This window comes from Lygodium microphyllum, chromosome 17, assembly GCF_053477565.2.
Source record: "Lygodium microphyllum isolate KBCC chromosome 17, Lygodium_microphyllum_v1.1.10, whole genome shotgun sequence".
Taxonomy (NCBI): Eukaryota; Viridiplantae; Streptophyta; class Polypodiopsida; order Schizaeales; family Lygodiaceae; genus Lygodium; species Lygodium microphyllum.
In genome coordinates this window covers 13,509,813-13,534,538 of record NC_141151.1, presented here as the reverse complement: position 1 = coordinate 13,534,538, position 24,726 = coordinate 13,509,813, and the positions used below count along the sequence as shown (strand labels likewise).

Sequence of the window (24,726 nt, the reverse complement as noted above, 5' to 3'; positions counted from 1 at the left end):
ATGTTTCATACACCGCCAAAGATCCCAAGATACAAAACCTATGGGCGTAAAACCCGAGATTGGAATGTCTCTCTAGGGTCAAGTAGATATGGGAAGACATCCTACAAAATCAATAAAACACTATATGAGAAGATGTTGACCATGCTCCGTGTTGAAATGCATATCATGAGGAAGGAAATGGAAAGTGATATACAAAGGCAGATTCGAGCTGAAATGATGGAGGAACTAAAAAAAGAGATGAACAAACACTGGATGCACACATTGCAGAGAAAGTCTCAATGAACTCTAGCCTAAAAGAAGAACTAGAGGAATGCCAAAAAAAAAAATGGATGCGCAAAAGAAACCACAAACCACACCGGAGCTACAAAAAGAAATTTTTAAAAAAGGATATGCACACCTATGCAAGTGCGGTGGAAGGCACCCGAAAGAAAATGGAGAATGTTGAGAATGTTGCCAAAGAAAGTGTAGAATGGATAGATGCAGCAAAAAAGAACAAAGGAATGCATGGCAACAAAGTGGAAGTTATGAATACCACCTTGGAAGAAGAGGCAAAAAGATGGGCACGTGCACTCCACGTAAGGGTGGTCGGAGTAGATGAGAAAAGCTTCCCAATTGAAGATACTACAACTCTTGCCACCAAAATTGGGGCTACAGATGTACCCATCATTGGTGCCTGGCAAGTCAAGAAAGACAACACAAAAACAAAGGTCCTCATCCTAAAGTTTGGAGACTTGGAAAAGAAGAGAACCTTCCTCTCTAAGAGGATCACTCTCAAAAGAGCATAGATCTACCTGGATAAAGACCTTACCCCAGCCCACATAGCCCACAAGAGGGAAAACATGCCACATGTTCTTGAGGCACCAAAAGCAGATAAATAGGTCGTCTACAGAGATGGAGGAGTTAGCATCAGAGAGAACAGGACAGCATGACGATGGCAGCCTATGAGATCCTGAAGTTCACACTATGAAATTGCAATGGCTCCCTCAAGACAATGCATGTTATTTTGAGGATAATTACAAAGGGATAGACATTGCTATGCATACTGAGACACACCAATGTAAAGATAGCCATCTACCTAATGTATATGGATATAGATGGGAAATTACATATTGCTCTCAACCTAGGAGGCCTAGAGGGACAAGGGGATCATGAGTTGTGGCTATTCTATTTAGAGAAGAACTTCCAGATACAGTCCAAGTGAAACATAGAGATGCAGAGGCAAGATACATGTAGATCAGGCTACGTATAAATAGAACTCGAGACATATATATTGCCATATGTTAATTTCCCCCAACATTACTCTAAGTTTGACCCTAAAGAGGCATCCCCGTATACACCACAATATGAGGACATAATGAGATTTATGAGCATTGGCGTTGTTTTACTTTCCTTGCACTAGCAATGAGATGCTCAGAGATATTGCATTAGATGAAGTGGGATTAGTCAGATCAGCCCAAGATAGAGAGAGAATAGAATATGGAACACACCTACTAGCATTGGGAAGTGCATATGGTTTAGCCATCCTTAATGGGCTGGCACATTGGCCAGGATCTAATGGTTTCACATGCTTGAATAACAAGAAAGGGCTAAGCACGTTGCACAGTGGACCACCTGCTTCATTGTAAGGACTTGGTGGCAAGACAACTAGCTCACATGTTTAACAAAGCCATGTGCAAAGGCTTTTGAAAGAGTTAGAGCACAAGTACTATTCACTCCATTTGGGTGTAGTAAGGGTGCCCCCTTTCTCTGACACTATTTGGCTTATACATTGATGAGATTATTGATTGTATCTCCAAGGGAGGAGATAGAGGGGCTCCACTAGCTAGCACCTAGATAACTCTCCTACTATATGTTGACTCTCCACACAGACTACAAAGACATTCGGATGCATTACACTCTTATGCACTTGACAATAAGCTGGATAGTGGATGTCGTGCATACATAAAATTTTGATGCTTTGCTTAGCATTTGATTAGCTTTAATTAAATGTATAAATGTGAAGTGCAAGTGATGTGCAAGGTTATGTAAGTTAGTTATTACATTGACAAGCCAAGGACCCTAAGAAGTCAATGGGTGCCAAAGGTAAAAGCTATAACAAGTTATACTTGACAAGTACAAGGCAGTATACCTCATGACAGATTTTGGCCTAGTTTACTTTATAAGCTATTAATGTCATTTTTGATATAAGAAACTAGGCATTATTTAATTAAGTAATGCCAATTCAAGGGCTAATAAATACTCTAATATATGCTTGGGTGACTAATTGGCCTAGTCAATTTAATTGTTCATTGGTCTTTTTTTTTGCAAAAACTAAATTTTAAACAAATTGATTAATATTCTAAAAATTAATTTAACAAGGTTGGAAATGACTAGAAAATGGATAAGAAAGGCTACCGCTTGGCAAAACTTCCTAATCAAAGTTTAAGAAGGCTGAATTAGGACTTAAGAAAAGGAGGAAATGATCAATCTCATTTTTGAAATTGAGAGCTGTTGGGGGGAGGTGTTGAACTGCTATTGCCTGTTTTTGGGGTTGTTTCCTAGCCATTGGAGTCCATTTTGCTCAAGATGACTTAATCTTGGAAAGTTAACAATTGTTGCTAATGCACTTTTCCTTAAAGATTACAAAGTCCAATGCTCTTATTACTACTGGTGAATCCATTTGGAGCTTGGAAATAGGGACATCAAGCTCAATTTCACTAATTTCTCACAACAAATCTCTAAATTTTCTCTCTTCACATTTCCCTCTGTTCTCTCAACCATTTCACAACTAGCCTCAAAAGATCTCAGCCAAATTCAATCCTAGGAGGATGTAACTAAAGAAATTCTGCTGTAAATCCTAATTTTAAAATAGAAATTAGGTTCTGACAACCACCTCAAAAAGTGTGCTCAGATTTAGGGGACTAGGACTGGGAATTTAGCAATTGAAATTTGGAATTTCAAAGTCTTCCAAGAGGCCAACCAAGCAACATCGAATTTGGGCAATTTGGGCCTGAATTTGTCATCAAAGGAGCAAGGTGAAGGCCGATCCCCTATTAAATCCAAGGAGCAAATCAAATTGAAGGCTTGCTGGTCATTTATGACAAGAAGTAGCATTTGGATTAGTGGAGGAGATTGAAGGAATTTCAATGTACTCCAACAATTGCAATATAAGCTAAGTCAAGGAGATTGAAAGAAATTTCAGCGTACTCCAACAATTGCAATGTAAGCTAAAGAACTACCACAAGAGGCGCCAAATTTGGGGCCAACAAGGTATCCAATGTCCAAGAATTAATCCATAACGTTTTAATTTCAGTTTATGTAAGTTTAGTACTTGCTGTAATTAGTTTTTGATCAAGTTATTACCACCCTTTCCCTTGAGGAAGGTTGGTTTTATTGGGCTTTCAATGAACCTTGGTAAAAACAAGGTTATGGTGTTTAATACTACACCAGGTCAAGAGATCAGCACCTAAGTTCACATATGGGCAACAGGAGTTGGAGTATGTGGATTCTTATACATACGTAGGAGTCTTATTTATGTGTCCTGCTTTCTTTATATGAGAGACAACAAACACTAGACTAACACAAGGATACACAACACTAGGTGGTTTGGAGAGGATGCACTCACAAGTACACTTCCAAGAACCCCACACTAAGCTGTGGCCCTTTTTTGATACACTGGTCACATCCACATTACTCTATGGAGTGGAGTATAAGTATGAGGGCCCAATCTTGATCACCGCAATCAATTAGGTTGCACTTATGATAGATGGAGGTTGATGAAGAGATGCCTTGTATCCATGATCTTCAAGATGATCAGATGTAAGACCTCGATCTCACATGAGATCATCAAAGTTGAGTTAGCAACCACATCGATTGTAGATTGTAGTAGAGGCCCTCAACCAATCAATCACATATATACACAGCTTATGGGATCTACCAAAACATAAATATGCATGACTAGCTCTTGAGTCCTCCCGACAACTTGCCAGAGAGGGTGACACTTCATGTTGGGATGCACAAATATCAACCTAGTTTGAGCTGCATGGCTTTAGCATGAATAGACTAGGCTCTTCCAATACTCCTCCATGCGCCATCTCTTACTTTGAGTCACTCGAGGATTGGCAATGTCATTTCAAGATGGATCTCACCCAATTGGACACCAAGAGGACATGGTTGGCACCAGTGCAAGAATTGGGAATGAAAATGGGTTTCTACAAAGAGCATCTTCCCCATACTACAGATGATGGATTTATTGCGCACTCCAGATACATGGAAATCTACCTTTCACATGGGATTAGATGTGCTATTGTCCAATTGCACACCTCTCCATATCAGTTAGAGATTGAGATTGGTAGATGTAGATCCACACCACCAAAGAAGCGCATATGCCAAATATGCCAACTAGAGGCACAGACAAAAAGAGCACTACATTTATCATTGCCCAAAATACTATGAGATTCAAGGCTGTTTCAATTGTCTCTTTAGAGATTGGTTTGAACCAGTATCTAAAGTCATCGATTTTACTAATCGACAATGCCTTGGCCTCTTCCTCCTTGAGATACAACAGCTTTGTGATGCACTCCTCAGAAGTACAGCAGCTCCACAACATCGAGGCCCTATCCAGCAGCAGCTTATAGATTTCTTTGCAAGGGAAACTCCAAAGGTCTCAATGCAATCACAATCATAATCCACCCAAGGGAAGACCATAGAGGGCACCTTTGCACCACCACAATCTATACTACACAAGGGATATTGATTGATGGAGCCATCCAGCTTGGCCGATCCAAATGTCTTAGACCCTCACATAGACCTTGGCAGCACCTCCATAGACGGATATAAGAGATTATTGCTCTCTATGCCCCCATGAGATTATATCACATGGCTCTCTTTATCGGCTAGATTTCTCTTTTTTACTTATAGCTTTTAGCATTCTTCTATTGTTCATTTACATTTACATTTACTGTTCTTTCCAAACAGTTGTATCATCATACACTTGATTGTAACTCATGGTCTTATATGTCATTTTGGTCTCTTGTAAATGTTACTATATCATTTCATTTCATCTTGTCACAACTCTATAGAAACAGAATTTGTATCCTTTTTCATTAATTTATCTATATAATGATTTATTAAATTTATTTCCTTTGCACTAATTAGATATAAAGAAAAGTACATTGGAGCTGGCCACTAATGAGTGGTCACAGGTTATGGTGGACCCACACGGTGGGTTAGAGAAAAGATAGTTCACACTTCCACCTATATGACCCGATTGGGCGCCTGTGACTAGAACTCACGCATATCAGGGTTAGACTCGCACACAGAAAGGATTGATGCCTTGAAGTGTGGGCTAGATCCACCAGAACAGACAGTTACAATCAACAAGATGGCATGATCATGAAATGCTTGTATAATGTGCATGTGTGGGCTGAAAGCTTGAAATGCACATTTCTTTGCATAGGAAAGTCACATGAAGATTCGGATACCATTTTTGCGATGTACATGAAAAAAGCTTCCATATGATACCCATATTGGGGGGGTCCCTAAATTCTAGGAGATCCCTAAATTTTAGGAGGTCCCTAAATTTTAGGAGCCTCGAATTAGCCTAAAAATGCTAGTCCTAAAAAATAGGGATGTCATTCTAAAAATAGTAAGTTCTGTACTCTGACTGTGCTTACTAAATTTGGTTGTTTCTATTCTTGACAGTATTCAACCCAAAAAGGAAGGCCATAAAGAAGAGACAAGTGTCAAGACACTTGTCACACAAGTTTCCAAGTGTCCCACCACTTGTCACATCTCATGACATGTGGCTGGATACTTGTCTTGTGCTACTCCACTTTCCCCTTTTGTACTAGCTCTCCCCTCTCCTATAAATAAGAGCTCTTTTTTCTTCATTGAGCATCATTTTTCTTTGCTGTAAACTCATGTACAGCACCCACAGATAGCCAGAAACTGGCCCCATCCATCCCCATCATCATCCCCCACTTCTCCATTATCAAATTCCTCCATATTCCCTCTTCTATCACTGCTGTTTTACAAGACAGCAAGCCTGTAAATTCATTACAGCACCTCCTTCTTGAGCTCTTTCTTCCATTTTAGCTACAAGAAGCAAGCTCTATCCATGTATTGCTGATCAACGATGGAGAAAGGCTGAATTCCCCTTTTTCTTCTCTCATACTGTAAAGAAATCAGTTCTTATCATTGCATAATAGATAATGCATGTGTGTTTGTACATCTTTGCATGATCTTGTGAGAGTGAGAATTACTTCTTCTCACTCTCAGGTTGATTGTAATTGAGCTCTTCCCTAAGGGACTTGGGTTGAGCAGAAATACATTCCTTCGGGGGGGGTTGCCCATCTTCAACCCTCAATCTTGTCTCCATTACTTTTACATTTTCATGGCTGTAATTTTGTGAGTAATTTTCATTTTCAGCTTTGAGTGTTCATTCTCTTTTATATTAAATCTCGAAAACAAGCAAATATCATAATTGTTAAGCATACTACGTTGTTCGGGGCGTTTACAGTGGTATCAGAGCTTTGGCTCGGTCCTCACCCCCAACACTGGTAGTGCTTACAACTATAAGTTTGTTTGTTTTCAGCCCTTGCACTGAGTGCGTGAGCATATTTTTTTTTCTTTAGTCTCAATGGATCAATCGAGTGCTATCCTTCAAGCCATTCAAAGTCTTAGAGAGGAGAATCAGCAAATTCGTGAGCAACTTCTCAAACTAGAAAAAGTTGAGAATCCCAAAGAATTCAAGGAAAGAAGCCCATCTACTTCAAGGAGACAAAGCCATACCAATGAAAGGAGCCGATCAAGAAGTCCAACTACTTCTAAGAGGCAGTCCCATTCTACTTCAAGACAAAGAAAGAGATCGCGTCGAAGCTCATCCTCTTCTTCAAAGTCATCTGGCGCCTATTCTGATGGATCCTCTTCTAGTAATGAAGAGTCACACCCTTCTCGTGGAAGACCTCATCATCGTCAAAGGCGTCGACATTCTTCACCCTCGTCTCCATCTTCATCCCCATCAAGCACTTCATCATCTTCAACCTCAATATCCGAGCATGGACGAAGGCATAAGAAGAAGAAGAAGACTAAGTCACTATCTCAACTTGAAAAGAAGATCAAGTTCAGTATGTATGATGGTTCCCGAAATCCTAATCTTCTTCTGAAGTTTATTCGTCAATTTCAAATTTTGTATAGTCGTGACAAGTATAAAGAAAAAGAAAAGATTAAGTTTGCAGCTTTACATTTAACCGACTTAGCCCATACTTGGTGGACGGGGTTGGAATATGATCATGCTGCCCCAAAATCATGGCGGTCCTTTGTTCGCCTGATACAAAGCCAATTTCTTCCTATTCATTTCAAAAGAGATGTAAAAATGGAATGGGATCGGCTTTGGCAAAGGAAAAATGAGTCACTTGGTGACTATACCAAGAGATTTTGGGAGCTACTTTTGAAGGTCCAACATTTCAAGAAGATCAGCAGTTCGGAAAAGCTTAGGAAGTTTCAAGGAGGTTTGCATTTTAAACTTCGTACTGCTCTTAATCATTATCATTGTTCTAGTCTCAGGGAACTCATTGACCATGCTGAGACATGGGAAATGGAGCACAATGGCAACAAATCATTCCAAAAGAATGATAAGAAGAGAGTAGCTGATGATGAGGAGTATTCAGCCCCAAATGAAGGACAAAAACAGTGGCAAAAGCAGCCATCAAATCAAAAGAAGATGAAGCCCTATGCACCTCCTAATGCTCCTCAATTTCACTCCAATCTATACCCACAAGCAAAGCAATTTTCCGAAGAAGAAAAGCAACGCTTCATGAAAGAAGGGAAGTGCTTTAAATGTGGACAAACAGGCCACATAGAGAAGCAATGTCCAAACAAGGGACAAAGCAAGGTTTCTGACAACAAGCCTAAGTCGCCAGTGAAAATCAATGCTATCAGTGATGTAGTTGCAAACACAACTCACACTCCAGAGACGTGCAAATTATTAAAAGCTTGGGGACAGTTGCAAGGTAAGCAAGCACTATTCTTGATAGATCTTGGGGCGAATGAAAATATTATTTCCTTGCAATTAGCTAAAGAGCTTGGATTAAAGAATGAAGAGATGGACACTCCGGTAGAAGTTCGCCAAGCTTTAAATGTTGATGAAGGTGACACAATGAAGACTGTGATACCCTACATTGGCAAGCTCAAGTTTCAAATTCAAGGCTACAGTGACGAAGATACCTTCTGTATCGGAGACCTTGATGGTTGCAATGTGATTCTTGGCATGCCCTGGAATCATAGAATAGATTCAACCATCTTCTCTCAGAAAAAGAAGGTAGAACTCACCAACAAAGACAAGAAGTACGAGATCCAAGCTGGAGTTTCTGGAGACACCATACCTATGGTAAGCCATATGCAAGTCTCTAGAGCAATTAAGGATTGTGTTCAATGTTGTCTGCTTTATGTCACTGATGTAAAAGATAATATGAATGCTGAAAACCAAGAGCAACTTCAGCTCTTGGAAAAGTATAAAGATTGTTTTTTGGAAGATCTTCCTTATCAGCTTCCCCCAGAAAGGCCAGAAGACCATCATATTGATATTATTCCGGGTAGTTCTCCTAATATAGCGCCATACCGTGTGAGCCGTCCTCAACAAGAAGAAATCAGAAAGCAAGTCGAAGACCTACTCAACCGTGGGCTAATTAGGCCAAGTAGCTCACCATTTTGTTCACCGGTTCTTCTCGTTCAAAAGAAAGATGGCACATTCAGGATGTGCATTGATTATCGAGCCCTCAACAAAATCACTGTGAAGAATCGGTTTCCTATTCCCAGAATTGACGACATTTTGGATCGTCTAGGAGGCTCAAAGGTTTTCAGCCGCATTGATCTAAAGAGTGGTTATCATCAAATTAGGGTAATACCACAAGATGTGCACAAAACTGCTTTCCGCACTTCATACGGTCTTTATGAATTCTTGGTGGTTCCTTTCGGATTAACCAATGCACCAGCCACCTTTAATCGAATGATGGAGCGCATCTTTAGAGAGCATCGACAATATGTCGGTACTTTCTTTGATGATATTCTTGTCTTTAGCAAGAATGAAGAGGATCATCATCAACACTTGGAAATTGTTCTACAATTACTACAACAAAATCAACTCTTGGTAAATGGTAAAAAGAGTGAATTTTTCATGCATAAAATAAATTACCTTGGGCATGTCATCTCTTTTAAAGGAATTCAGATGGATCCTGAAAAGATCAGGATAATCCAAGAATGGCCTCATCTTCGTGATGTACATGAGGTGCGATCGTTTCTTGGCTTATGTTCTTATTACCGCCGCTTCATCAAGCATTTTGCACATATGGCTTCTCCACTTCATGACCTTACAAAGAAGAAGATCTCTTTCCAATGGAAGGAAAAAGAGAAGGCAGCCTTCACAAGGCTGAAAACAGCTCTTACTTCTGGACCTGTTCTTATCATTCCAGATCTGGTAAAACCATTTGTGGTGAAAGCAGATGCTTGCGGTGATTGTATTGGTGCAGTGCTAAATCAAGAAGGCCATGCCATAGCCTTTGAAAGCCGCCGTCTAAATGATGTGGAGAAAAGGTATGACATTTATGAAAAGGAGCTCTTAGCAGTGGTTCATGCTTTAAAGATATGGAAACATTATCTTTTAGACAATGAATTCCTTATTAAAACCGATCATCAAAGCTTGAAGTATTTCAAGACTCAAAAGCATTTGCAGGAGAAACATGCAAGATGGAAAAATTTCTTGTCTATGTTTTATTTTCAAATTATGTACACTCCAGGGAAACAAAATGTAGTTGCTGATGCACTTTCTAGAGTGCCTCGCATTGCAACTATTACAGTGGCTCATCATGAAGATTTTCAAACGATGAAGAATACTTATGATGAAGATACTGATTTTGCAGCAATTTGGTCAAATTTACAGCAAGGAGGTTCTCATCCAGATTATTCCATCAAAGATGGTTACCTTCTCATGAACAATCGCCTTTGTGTCACTCTTCCTGTTCGACAAAAGGTGCTTAAAGAAAGTCATGAACCCCCTTATGCAGGGCATAGAGGGAGGGCAGCCACTCTAAGTGCAATTGAGCGCTACTTTTATTAGCCAACATTACGAAAAGATACACATAACTTCATTGAGGCTTGTCAGGTATGCCAAAAATCCAAATATGATAGGCAGAAGATTCCAGGATTGTTGCAACCTCTTCCAGTGCCCAAAGATCTATGGGAATCTATCACAATGGATTTCATCTCAGGTATTCCAAGAACACCTCAAGGTCATGATATGATTTGGGTCATAATTGATAGATTCAGCAAACAATCACATTTTATTCCATGTCATAAAACATTGAAATCCGCACAAGCTGCAAGACTTTTTATTCAACATATCTTCAGATTACATGGTATGCCTTCTGAGATCATTTCAGATAGAGACTCCAAATTCACAAGTAACTTTTGGCGTGCTTTATTTGAGAATTTGGGAACCACTTTAAAGTTCTCCTCAGCTTTTCATCCTCAAACTGACGGCCAAACAAAGGTGATGAATCTCACTCTTTTGGATATGTTGAAAGCTTATGTTAGTGAACATAAGTCACAATGGGAGAAATATCTTCCATTATTGGAGTTTGCTTACAACAATACAGTGCACTCATCCACAGGGAAAGCTCCAAATGAAATAGTACAGGGTAAAGTGATTCCTCCTCCAATTATTCGCACTAAAGATAAGATTTTTGATGCTGATGAGTTTGCTTCAGATTTAAAAACAACAGTGGATCAAGTTCGAGCCACTATCAAAGTTGGGCAAGAGCGACAAAAGAAGCAAGCAGATAAACGAAGAAGACCTTTGGCTTTTGAAAAAGGTCAATATGTCTTGCTAAAGTTTGATAAAAGCAGGCTCAAACAAGGTTCTGGTCAAAATTCATCTTTTCCAAAGCTCTCCAGTAGATACTTTGGACCCTTCAAAGTGATTGAGAAAATAAATGAAGTTTCTTATCGACTTGAGCTTCCTACTCATTGGAAAATACACAATGCTTTTCATGTAAGTTTGCTAAAACCTTACATAGGACCAGAACCAAAGGAACCCATTACTGAAGATCCCCCAGAAGTTGAAGAAACAGAGCAACTCTTGGAACCTGAAAAGATTTTGTTTCTTAAGGATCGAACCACGAGAAGTGGCCTTGTGACACGAAAATTCTTGCTAAAATTCAAGAATCTACCCACCATAGATGCACAGTGGATAGATGAAAAATTCATGAAGGATTACCCAAATATTCTACAACAATATCAAGAAGATTTTCAGCTGAGGACAGCTGAATAAAAGCCAGAGGGCTGTCACAACTCTATGGAAACAGAATTTGTATCCTTTTTCATTAATTTATCTATATAATGATTTATTAAATTTATTTCCTTTGCACTAATTAGATATAAAGAAAAGTGCATTGGAGCTGGCCACTAATGAGTGGTCACAGGTTATGGTGGACCCACACGGTGGGTTAGAGAAAAGATAGTTCACACTTCCACCTATATGACCCGATTGGGCGCCTGTGACTAGAACTCACGCATATCAGGGTTAGACTCGCACACAGAAAGGATTGATGCCTTGAAGTGTGGGCTAGATCCACCAGAACAGACAGTTACAATCAACAAGATGGCATGATCATGAAATGCTTGTATAATGTGCATGTGTGGGCTGAAAGCTTGAAATGCACATTTCTTTGCATAGGAAAGTCACATGAAGATTCGGATACCATTTTTGCGATGTACATGAAAAAAGCTTCCATATGATACCCATATTGGGGGAGTCCCTAAATTCTAGGAGATCCCTAAATTTTAGGAGCCTCGAATTAGCCTAAAAATGCTAGTCCTAAAAAATAGGGATGTCATTCTAAAAATAGTAAGTTCTGTACTCTGACTGTGCTTACTAAATTTGGTTGTTTCTATTCTTGACAGTATTCAACCCAAAAAGGAAGGCCATAAAGAAGAGACAAGTGTCAAGACACTTGTCACACAAGTTTCCAAGTGTCCCACCACTTGTCACATCTCATGACATGTGGCTGGACACTTGTCTTGTGCTACTCCACTTTCCCCTTTTGTACTAGCTCTCCCCTCTCCTATAAATAAGAGCTTGTTTTTCTTCATTGAGCATCATTTTTCTTTGCTGTAAACTCATGTACAGCACCCACAGATAGCCAAAAACCGGCCGCATCCATCCCCATCATCATCCCCCACTTCTCCATTATCAAATTCCTCCATATTCCCTCTTCTATCACTGCTGTTTTACAAGACAGCAAGCCTGTAAATTCATTACAGCACCTCCTTCTTGAGCTCTTTCTTCCATTTTAGCTACAAGAAGCAAGCTCTATCCATGTACTGCTGATCAACAATGGAGAAAGGCTGAATTCCCCTTTTTCTTCTCTCATACTGTAAAGAAATCAGTTCTTATCATTGCATAATAGATAATGCATGTGTGTTTGTACATCTTTGCATGATCTTGTGAGAGTGAGAATTACTTCTTCTCACTCTCAGGTTGATTGTAACTGAGCTCTTCCCTAAGGGACTTGGGTTGAGCAGAAATGCATTCCTTCGGGAGGCGTTGCCCATCTTCAACCCTCAATCTTGTCTCCATTACTTTTACATTTTCATGGCTGTAATTTTGTGAGTAATTTTCATTTTCAGCTTTAAGTGTTCATTCTCTTTTATATTAAATCTCGAAAACAAGCAAATATCATAATTGTTAAGCATACTACGTTGTTCGGGGCGTTTACACATCTGTCTTTTTTTTCATAATGAGTGATTATATTATATCAAATGATTAAAAGAGTCACCTCTCTTTTTTTTTCGTAATACCTCTCTCTCTCTCTCTTCTTTTTTTTCGTAATACCTCTCTCTCTCTCTCTCTCTCTCTCTCTCTCTCTCTCTCTCATACACATACTCACTGATAGACTATATCCTTAATAACTTTTCTACTGGTCAAAACTGGTTTGTCACATCTAACTGCATGCAATACCAATGCTACAGTCTTAGCATTAAACAGAACATTTGGTACTTGATATAGCATGGACCCAGGCAACCCTTTAGTTCTTCCTAGACCATGTTGTCTATCATTAGTCATTGCTTTCCAATAAGAATTGCAGTAATACCATGTCAGAAAACTGGAACCTCAAGGATTACGTGGACTGTAACCCAGTGGAGAAACAAAAACTTACTTTTCGGTCATTGATGTTGACAGTATTGACATTTTCTGAAGTCTTGTCCCTGTAGAACCATCGAGTGCTAGTAAAACCTTTCAAAGCATACAGTGCCCAAAGCACAAGAAGTAAGGCACACCACTGTACCTATGAACGGCATCTATAGAATTACTTCGTCCTGTGGCTGCTGGCAGCCTCACTTGAGTAAAGTCCTGCGACAAAGCCAGTTATTTCTTACTATAGAGATCAAAGAGTTGGTAATTCCTGTTCAGTATTTGCACACATCTCTAATAACAGCCACAGAATTTCTAAGCTGGATGGCAAAGACCGGACGGAGAAGGTCTTTGTTGCACACTACAAGCGCTCAATAACAACACGCAAGCTAAACACCTACAGACAATCCTACTTGAATACATTCTTACTTTAAAAGCATACCACTCACAATGCATGTATCAACTCCTCACACTGTGGTTGGCACACAACTGACCAAGAGAAGATAACCTCCAATGAGCAAGTACTGTTGATCAGCACAAGGGGCAAGGATCCTTCTAATAGGGACAAATGAACAGGTTAGGACTCTCTATACGGGTACAAGAGCCAAGGTCATAATCATTTATACTGACATCTCAAAGAAATACCGTTAGCTCAGCAGCACACTCAACCTGCCATTTTGCATTCACCAAGCAATCCACTGACAGTTTGCACATTTGAATCTCAAATCAAAATCGTCCTTTGCAAGTGTACATTTTATTTGAAAGCCAACATATTGAATTAAACAAATGAAACTTAGCTCTTTGAGGAAAAACAGTGCTTTCCAATTAAGAGATTTAGAGCCTCCATCTATGCTATTGAATTGGTCTCTGCACATAGAAAGATGCATCAACAATTCATGTGAGAGACTTAACTCCTTATCAAGATCATGTTCCTTTAAGCACGTAAGATGATGTAGAGCCACAATGAGATGCAGACATAGGCCAAATAAGCATTATATAAGGAATATACAGAGGAATGGATGTCAAGATACCCTCCTGGCCATAGGGTCAGTATGTGGCTCATCCCAAGCATGTCAGGACTCAGGTCAGGTCAAGCCCTAGTAACAAGGTATGGTCATCCTACCCCTCAAGAGTCCATATGCACGAACACTGTGTCGGACTGGCCCTAAATGAGAAATGTGACCTCAACATCTTCAACAAGAGGCCATGGTGCCAACTCCCCACAAATCTGAAATGGGATTGGCTGTTGTCAGGATGAGGACGGCCAGGTACCGGGACGTTTGAACATTCTCAAACATAGCCAAAAGTGATGCCTTTGCCACAATTTTCCTCAGTCTATTGTCCAACCCCTGTTCTGGCCCATTTCATGTCAAACACAGCTCATTTTCGCCTGCAGCGAGCTTGTTTCCGCCTCACAAAGCCCCATTCACACAAGCTTGAACTTCATACAACCAATTTTCTGTCTTCCATTTTCAGCTCATCTCAGCCATTTCATCTCCACTGCAATACAGTATGCTTAAAACTGCTTCACAAAGAAAGTTACTTCTTTTAAAACTATGTCATTCCACCCCCCAGCCTCCTTCCCCGGTTTTGGCTGTCCCTCATTTGCATGCCCCCCTCCCCCCCAAAAAAAACCCCAAGGGGGGTCCCATATTTGTATGGGTCAAGCTCTTGTTGCAAGGATTAATATCCCATACCAACAACCAACACTAAATTGGTTCTGTGGTAGCATTGTGCTAGCGATTTACATCAGATAGGGCTTCTTCTTCTTCTTCTTCTTTCCGTAATGAGTAGTTATATTATATCAAGTCACACAATGAGTACAAAAGTCAAACGGTGAAAGAGAGACAAAATCAAGGCAATGAAACAAAAGAGATTGTTGTATGCCAAGGAAGTAAATCCTCCCTAGGGAGAAGATCAGCATGTCGGATATAATCTAACTACCAGTACAAAAGACCCTTGCTTTTGGCAATGTCCCTAGATGCCCACAACAAAATTGAAGATGAAGGCATTCCGTGTGACCCATTTATAGGTGCCGTCTGCCAATGATTGGGCAATGAAATGTTGTCCAAAAGGAAGGGACAAACCAAACAATTGCCTCCTCCTCCTCCTCCTCCTCCTCCTCCTCCTCCTCTCTCTCTCTCTCTCTCTCTCTCTCTCTCTCTCTCTCTCTCTCTCAATGAGTACCTATATTATATCATATGAAAAAGTACAAAAGTCTAAGCAGGGTCACTAAAGTCGAGATATCAACATGCTAAATAAGGTCAAGCTACCACTGAGGAAGTCCCTTACGCTTCGGGACATGGAGTTGAATGCCTGAGGCAGCATAAAAAATGAATGCATTGCGAGTGACCCAAATATGCCAACAACACCAAAATCTAAGAAAGTGAAACACAATCATCATATTAGGTTGCACCAAACCATGATATTTAGCTTTGCCAAAGACCCAATCAAAAGGATGCGGCCTAGTCCCTGCCACAACCTTCCAAATGTAAAAAGGAGGACCAAAATCTTCTAAGCAAAAGGACATGACAATGGTACGGAAGAAACAAGTCCCATTGGAAATACCCCTATAGTGAAGAGCGGATGCAAGGGGAAGACCACCCACCAACATCCTCCAGATGAATACCTTACATTTGAAAAGCATCTTGTTGATCCATCCCTCCATCACTATCAATTTTCACCAAAATTTAGTTTTGTGCAATCCCCAAAGCGCATTGGCCTTGGTGGTCAACCATGAGCGATCTCTGAACATGAGATGATAAATCTGATTAACCGAAGAATACTCAAAACTCAAACAGCCTGCAAGGTCCCAATCTTGCCAAGGACACTCTGAATCTAGGATAAGAAAGGCTTGGCAATTTTGCAAATGACGGGAGACATTGCCCCAAAGATCATGATAGCAACGAGGGATATGAAAGACCCACTTGATGGTACAAAAAGACATCAATGTGCCTCACAATAAGATAGTGGCATCAACCACCGAGACCAACCCAAGGTGAGCCATGTGATTAAACTAAGGTATTTCCTCCACCTTGTCCTCCCAAGAAAGCAAGCACCATTTTCCACGAGCACACCAAATGATTGAGGAGAACTTAAGTAGACATAGAAAATTGCACATGTCACCAGAACCTTGAATCTTCATATTACCATACCAAATGCCCCAGTCCTCAAGACAAAAAAACGTGCAATAGCAATCTAGGGTTATTCACCCGTAAACATTGCCTAAAAAAGAGACCCAACAAAGGGCTGCCATATGGGTCTAAACATCCAAAACAGCCCCACCTCCGTGGATTTTGAGGTACAAACATGGCTCCAAAATATTTAAGTTATACACGCATGCAAAAATCTTTCTTGGAGACCTGATGCATGCCTAAAAAATTCCCAATCGTCTAAAGGTTTGCAAAGGTTAGAAGTGTCTGCTTTCAAAACCATGAATGTATCATCACCCAACGCTTGGCCCACAAAACAATGGTGGGAAGGGAGAGAAAAACCAGCAAGCTCTCAAGTATCAACAAGATGCAATAACATAGAAAGAATGGGGTGAGTAGCAAACGAAAAATGGAATGGACTCAAAGGGCAGCCCTGTCATACTGAGCATGCAAGGGAAAAGGACTCAATGACTACACCATTTAGCATAACACAAGAAGTAGCACTCATACTGATAGTATAGATCAATTGAGACATAGAAGGCCCAAAACCCGTGGCTTGCATGAAATATGCAAGAAAATATCATTCCAAGAAATCAAAGGCCTTTTTCCAAATCCAACTGCACTAGAACAACCTCATGATATGTGTGCCGCGCATAATCTATGGCCATCTGCACATTCGATGTATCGTGTAAAATGTTTTTGCCCTTAATAAAAACCTATTGATGAGAATGCACCAAGCCAAGTAGGTATTTATGAAGACAATTTGACAACACCTTCACAAGTTTCAAGAAATGACTAAGCAATCAAAGAGATGGTAGGGTTTGTAGGGGGAAACACTAAGTATGTATGGCAAACACTGAGAAGAGAAGAGAAACTTGGATGAACAAGAAGATGAAGGAATGAAATAATGAAATGGATATAATACAAGGGTGTCATAGCATGAAAGATGCCCTCGACCAGGGAGACAACCAAAGAAGCCTCTAAGTCTACAAATGTAGGGATGATAAGGTGTCGCCTAGAGCAAGGAGACTATGATCAAAGAGGAGCTTTTGTGTCTGCAGTGCAAGGATGATGACTAGTGATGCCTGAAAAAGGGAGACTGTCGTTGAAGGGTGAGGAGCCTCTCAGTCTATAAACGCAAGCCTAAAGATCGACGCCAATCGTCTGATAGGGAGTCACATCAGTGGTGAAGGAGTTAGACTGAAAATGCAAATGTAGGCAGCCTCTAATGTTGATGCATGGGGAAGAAGAAGGTCACCAACAGTAATGGAGATCCCAGATGCCGCAAATGCAAATGCGTAGAGCCTTTTGACTGCAAAACACAAGGTGCAAGGGCTGCAAATCTAACGCAAAGATGATGGAGGAAGTCGCCAAGAGATGAAGCCACCCAAACAACCAAATGTAAGCTAGCAAAGTTGCTTGGAGGAGAAGAAGCTTACGCCAGCTATCAAAAGCCAATGCTGGGAGAAGTGCTATCGCTACCAGTAGATGAGAAGGCTAAGAAAGAGGGAGACTACCACTAAAACACAACCCTGATGATGGAGGCTAGCACCAAGCAATAGGAGATGATGGTGGTGGAAGGAGAGGAGAGAAAGAGAGATGATAGGTGACTAACAGAATGAATCGGTGGAGCGAGTAAGTGAAGAATAAATGCGTGGTGCCGAATATACACATGCGAACAATCAACAATCTCGCTCAATGAAGTCTCTCGAGTGACGCTCCGACTCTCTCAGAAGGCCCTAGAAATCCTTTTTGAAGTTAGAAACAAAAACCATAAATGGGAATGAAGGAAGGAAACTGTACGAAATGATGTGGTTTCTCAACACCCCCTCTTAGGCCCAAAAAAGAGAATAAAAGAGAAGTGAGGTGAAGAGAAGAAGATCCACCCTATAATCTGAGAATGCCACCTGAAAGGGGACCTGTGAAGATAGTCAAGAGACCGAATGAATAGTAGAACCTGAAACACAACCTCAAGAGAGAAGCCACTAGCTCTATTACACAATGCCAAAAGGAATACGAAGACCTAGTCATAAAGTCGATGATGAATATCCAAGGGCCCTGATCAAAGATAGATCCACTAGATGTTGGGTTTCAATGGAGGTAAAACTGCTCGAAAGAGAGCCAAACCTCGAAAGTAAAAGATGGTGTGGAAAGAACTTCGAGCATATTAGGGTCCCCCATCTGAAACTCGAGGAGTAGAAGCCCCCTCTAAAGCTGAAGAAAAAGGAGATGCCCCCTCTGAGGGCAAAGGAAGATGATCCCCCTCTATATCCCCCTCTGAGAGAGATAGGGACTCCAACTCATGGATCAAAAACCCCAAGGTGTCTGCTAACAAAGAAAGTACTGCCGATCATGCCCAACAAGGTATCTAGGGCTCAAAAGTGGAAGCTAAAGAACGCCTAGAGATGTCTTCTTGAACTTGAGTAGAAGAGGGTGGAATAGAAGGAGGCTCAAGGTGAGCCGAGGGTGAGCAATGGTCCCAAGCTCTCAAGCAATGGGCTATGGAGGAGATGGGGGCTCTCGTAGCCACTGGACCCGAAAGAAGGTGGGTGAAACTGACGCGTAGTATGGCGGTCTCCAAGAGGACTAATCACCTTGTGAGGTAGAGCCTCCGTCTACTCATGAGGACTTATTGCCTGTCGAATGCATCTTATGGCCTTAAGCATAGTAAATTGAGCCGAGACAGAACGATCTTTATGGCCCACAAAGGAGAGGTAGCACAAGGAGTGCCTAGTGGAAGACATATATACTTTGATGAGGTGGAGAGTGAAGGTTGAAGTTAACAATCTTTAGGGTTGTAATCGTTCTTGCCGCAATAGAAGTACCCAAGAGATAGACAATCTATCGATGGTATTGGTGGAGATGGCAACAAGCAGCTCAGCTCAGCTTGAGAGTATGCAGACAATAGAGAGGGAGTGTGATCACTGCTCGACACTTGATTAATTAAAAAGTCTGTGACTCAAAGTACAAAGGACAACCCTTAGACTTTAGGGTTGTGTAAGTGGCTTAAGGTGCGTTCACACATGAAAGTGCGTAATGTGCAATAAGTGACCAAATTGTGTAACATAAATACACAAATAAAGAATAATGTGACTGAGGGAAAAAACCTCTCTTATTATGAAGAGTAAAAAGTGCCCCAATGTCTTACATACGGATCACTGACACTCCTATGTGAGATAGACATGAGTAAAACCCAACGAACCCCCTTGGTATAAAAAGTGATCAACATACAAGGATCATCCAACAAAGGTGATCAAATTTAAAGCATTACAAAATGCTTCAAATTTGTTGCGAGGAAGAGCTTTGGTAAATATGTCAGCCACACTATTGTTGGTAAGGCAGTAGACAAGGTTGATATCCCCTGCATGTAGCCTCTCTAACAAAGTGATAATGTATCTTGATGTGTTTCGTGTGTGCATGAAACGTTTGATTCCGTGCCACTGAAATGGCACTTTGATTGTCAGTAATAAACAAAGAAGTAGGCTCCATAACAAATACATCAAGATCAGCCTCCAACAAATGTCTCGGCCATACATATTCAACTGTAGTAGTGAAAGATACCTTGTATTCAACTTCACAAGACAATGTGGCAACAGTGGATTGTTTCTTGCTAAGCCAAGAAATGCAAGAAGATCTAAGAAAGAAATAATTTCCACTTGTAGAGTGATGAGAATCAAAATCTCCAGCCCAATCGAAATCACTATAAGCATATAACTGCAGCGGCCCCCTTGGCATAAAGCAATCCAAGTGTCCTAATGCCCTGTAAGTAATGGAAAACACGCTTCACAGCTTGCCAATGCAACATGCATGGGCTATGCATATATTTGCTCAGGGTTGAAACTGTAAACTAAATATCTAGCCTTGTGTTGCATAAATAAATGAGACATCCAACTCCTAGAGCATATGTATGAATGTCAAACATATCACTGTCATCATGCAAAGATAGCTTAAGTCTAGTCCCCATCAGGGTACTTACTAGCTTGCAATCTTGAAAGCCAATTCTTTCAAGGATTTTACCAATATATTTGGATTGTGACAATCCAATGCCTCTAGTATCATGAATAAACTAAATGCCCAAATAGTAATTCAAAGGCCCCAAATTTGACATTTCAAAAGTTTGTTGCAAATAATAATAATAATAATAATAATAATAAAATTAATGCTGAAATTTGACCAACATGTATCCCAGTGAGCAGAAAATCATCCACATAAAGACAAATGACTAGCAAGGATCGCCCCTCTTTGCATATGTAAAGAGTAGACTATGATGGGCTGTTAATGAACCCTTGGCTGAGTAAGCAGGCATGACATACCAAGCTCGCGGAGCTTGCTTCAAATCATACAAAGTCTTTTTCAGCTTGCATACCAAGTGTTCAAATCCTTCAATTGCAAAACCCACGATTTGCTAAACATATACTTCTTCATGAAGTTCCCCATGTAAAAATACAACTTTAATATCAAGCTAGTACACAAACCAACATAATGGGCAGCCGATGCAACCATACACCTGATAGTGGTCATACGAGAGGTAGGAGCAAATGTCTCCTCATAATCAATGCCTTTCTTTTGCACATAGCCTTTTGCCACAAGCCTGGCCTTGTACTTATCAATGGAACCATCCACTTTTCATTTCAGCTTATAGACCCATTTAGTATCAATGGCTTTCTTTCCCACATGCAATGCAACTAAATCCCATGTTTGATTCTTCATGATAGAATCATATTCAACTTGCATTGCTACCATCCAATACACACTCTATTGTGCATCCTCAAAAGAATCAGGCTTATCATCATTAAGCGTGTTTACTGCCATAACAAGCTCCATAGCATTAGCATGATCATACAAACATGTTTGTCTTCAAGTACGACCAGCAAGAGAAGCATCCAAATGACTGTCTTGTAGAGTCTCTAAGTACCATCTAGGTATTTGTCTAGCCTCCTGATTATGTGCATGCTCTTGATGAACCTCAAGTTCAACATCCTGCTGAATATTCAAATTAGCCATAGGATGGATTTCTGTATTATTTAATGGAGCAACAAGCTAAACATTTTGTTTATTTGATGAAGCTTCAGTTGTATCACTAAAAGAAATAGGCAGCAGCCCTTCAAGCACATCATTTACAGCCTAATGTGTGTCATAACCAGCAAGAGATAATTCTGATTTTTCATCAAAAATCACAATTCTACTAACAAAGACTTTCTTGGAAACATGATCCTACAATCTATATCACTTGCTTTCACTATTGTGCCCCACAAATATGCACTTGACAGCCTTATTATCCAACATTTTTCTCAATACTTTGGGAATATGGGCATATGCAAGACAACCAAAAGTACAAAAGTGACCAACTTAAGGTTTATAGCTGTTCCAAGCCTCAAAAGGCATTATATTTTTCAGTGCCTTAATAGGTCACCAATTCAAAACGTGACAAGCACATATAACTGCTTCCATCCAAAATCCATGTGGTAACTTTTTAGCTTTCAACATACATCTAGCCATCTCTATGATTGACCAATTATTCCTTTCTGCAAATCCATTCTGCTATGGAGTATGTGTGAAGGAAACTGCTAGGGTTTGCATTGAAAACACACAGTGTACAACTACGACAAAAACACAAAGAGACAGACACAAACACAGAGGGCAAAACTCAAACCCTACACAAAACTTAAAAAACTCAAACCCTAAATGCAAAACTCAAAACTCAAACACAAACAGAAGAAGGGAGAGAGAGAACACAACTCCGAAGTGAATGAATGCTATAAATGAATGTAAGAGTGTACAGTGTGCTTAAGGGCAGAGCAATGTCGGAGTGTGACGTCCACCGAAGACAGATCCCAAGTCTATGACCCCCGGTCGCAGTGTAGGAGTGCTAAATAGTGAATGGCAGTAGGCTGGTCACCAAAATGCAGCAGTTTGGAGGCTGGAAACTAGTAAACGCAGCAGTATACCAAAGATCGGAAGCTGGAAACTGTGCACAGTCTGCTCTAAACAGCAGGCTGAAACAGTATCTGAGAGTGTCAGGGCCTGCAATGCTGAAAATGCAGGCTAGCTGACCCTAGAGATGATGGACAGCAGGCTGAACAACAGTCTGGGCCAGTCTGGAGCAGTCGGCAGCTGAGAGCTGTCGCCTATAGCATTGGACAAGCTAAAGATAATGTGGCTGCAGTCGATGATGGCTGGACAGCAGACGCAGGCGGGCTGCAGGCTGGAAATTGGGCGCCAACAATAGCAAAGGGTGTGTGGGCTGGTGTAACTTGCAACCAAGGATAATGGCTGAATGGGGGCAGCCTGTCTATTTATAGATATGGAAGGCCGCCCCAAAAATTAGGGTTTCCACTAAACTCTCTCGAACTGCTCCCCATTTTAGGGTTTCCACTGAACGCTCTCGAACCGCTCTCCGTTTTAGGCTTTTACTCTAAAATAGCATTTTTAATGTGTTTTGGGGCTGTTTAAGAGGCTAATCAACAAGTAATGCATATTTTAGCTCGACACCCCCTCTCAAGCCCAAAACTGAGCTAAAAGGTTAGGCCAACCATTGTGATGTTTATGTAACCCAAGGCGTCCCATCCAAAAGCAGCCAAGGCATCGGACAAAGGGTGCATGTCTGCTGCCCAGTGGCCTACCAAGACTACAGAGGTGATGGTTATCTTACCAAGGGAATCCAAGTAGTTATCCCAGAGCGGACAGGGCATTGGATAAAGGATGCACGTCGGCTGCCTAGTGGCCTATCAAGCCCTACAAAGGTGGATGGAACTACATGGATTTTTTCTCTTTTTTTTTTAGTAAGTGAAGTAAATTTGATAGGATGCGGCCGATTGAGTAAAAGTGACCCAGAAGACGGGAGTAGGGAGGGTACACCCAACACATCACAAAACAGTACAAGCTAACTCATCCACTCAGGGTGTCGATGACGAGAAAAAATAGGTGATAAGGTATCCATGTGATGAAGAATGATGGTGGTGTGGTAACAACAACCGCCGATGGAAACAGCTTAGGATCCGCGCAAGTAGTGCTCTGCACAATTAGATGCAAAGTATGATACATGCTGAAGAATGCTCATGCAGCAGGTGCAACTTGGACAGTGTCCCTCATGGGAAAATTATTCACTTGCCGAAGTGCCCTAGTACAAGGATGATGTAATCATACAATGCAAAGGGTAAGGTACAACAGGGGAAAGAAGCCGATGTCGAAGACAAAGTGTGGAAGCCTGTAGAATACCAAGAAGGGTAGGAACCCCCTCTCAACCTAGATATAGATGCCGAAGAAGGAAAAGGAGCCTCATGTCGATCTTCATATGGTACCGAGAACCTAAGGAATAAAAGAAAAGAAAGTGGATAAAGTAGATGAAGCACCCCACTAGAAGAGCAAGGTAGAAGTCACCGCCATGATAGCATCAAGAGAGATGCTGCACGATCCGCCTCGGGAGGGGAAATCGCCATGCTAGAAGAAGAGCAAGCACTCCTAGGATGATGAAACCATGAAAGGAACGGTGCGCATCCCCACATCTCTAGCCCAAGTAGGACCAAAGCAATCTGCAAGTTAGCTCTACACTTAAAGACAAAACCCTGCAAAAGAGATGAGAATCTACAAATACAAAGATTAGTGGTGAGATGCTCCAAAGCAAATCCAAACAGAAAGAAAATCTAGCTCAAAATAAATGCAATGAATGTATATGTGTGTGAGTAAATGCAGCGGAAGACAAAAAAATGAAAAAACTAAGGATAATGAATCCTGTGGGCTTGACTCTAAGAGTACGAAAAATGAATGCTAGACTAACCTAGGATATCCGAAAGGACCTAGAGACATGCAAGTCGAAGAAGGTGGCTACCATCGCATATGTCCAGTAGCAGGGGCTCTGCCAAGGGAACACTTCACGAGGTGAAGAGGAAGGTGAGATGGATGCATAAAGTGCAACGGGATCGGAACCTGCAAACCAATGAACCAATCCATCAAGGGTAGTGAAAGAGACGGGCCGCTGAGTCTGTACTCGAGCCACATATCCAACAACAACAACAATGGGTGCTGAAGGAGCAGATGAAGCAGGAGTGTAGGGCGTAGCCCCACTAGACTGAGCAGTCGCAGCAGTCTACTGAGGCTTTTTAGTGAAAGACCTTGGGCCTTGGAGCGACGCTCCTCGTCCACATAGCCTACTCTCTGGCAATGTGTGCAAAACCGGTTTTTATTAGGGAGTTGCTGCTAGATAGGTCTAGATTCTTTGGTCCCATCTGAGGAAGAGGAGTCACACTTTGATTGGCTTGCCTTCGCATCTAGCGAGTTCTTGCCACTAGTGGTTGTCCCTCCCGAAGAAGAAGCAACCAACCCCCTCTCCTTTGAATAAGATTGTGATGAGGATTTTTTATGGACTTGAGCATGCAGCCTCACGTAACGCAAGAACTGGCACTCAAA

General features: G+C 41.1%; 1 protein-coding gene across 1 annotated transcript in view; it reads right to left on the bottom strand.

Moving 5' to 3' along the window:
* LOC148021583 (uncharacterized) overlaps positions 1–24,726 on the bottom strand; it is a 90,053-nt gene that overhangs the window by 33,620 nt on the left and 31,707 nt on the right. The window contains exons 2-3 of the mRNA XM_087697004.1: positions 13,323–13,387; positions 13,194–13,242 (exon numbers count right to left, since the gene is read on the bottom strand). Coding sequence (XP_087553130.1) covers positions 13,194–13,242; positions 13,323–13,387 — 114 coding nt within the window. The remainder of the gene's footprint in view (positions 1–13,193; positions 13,243–13,322; positions 13,388–24,726) is intronic.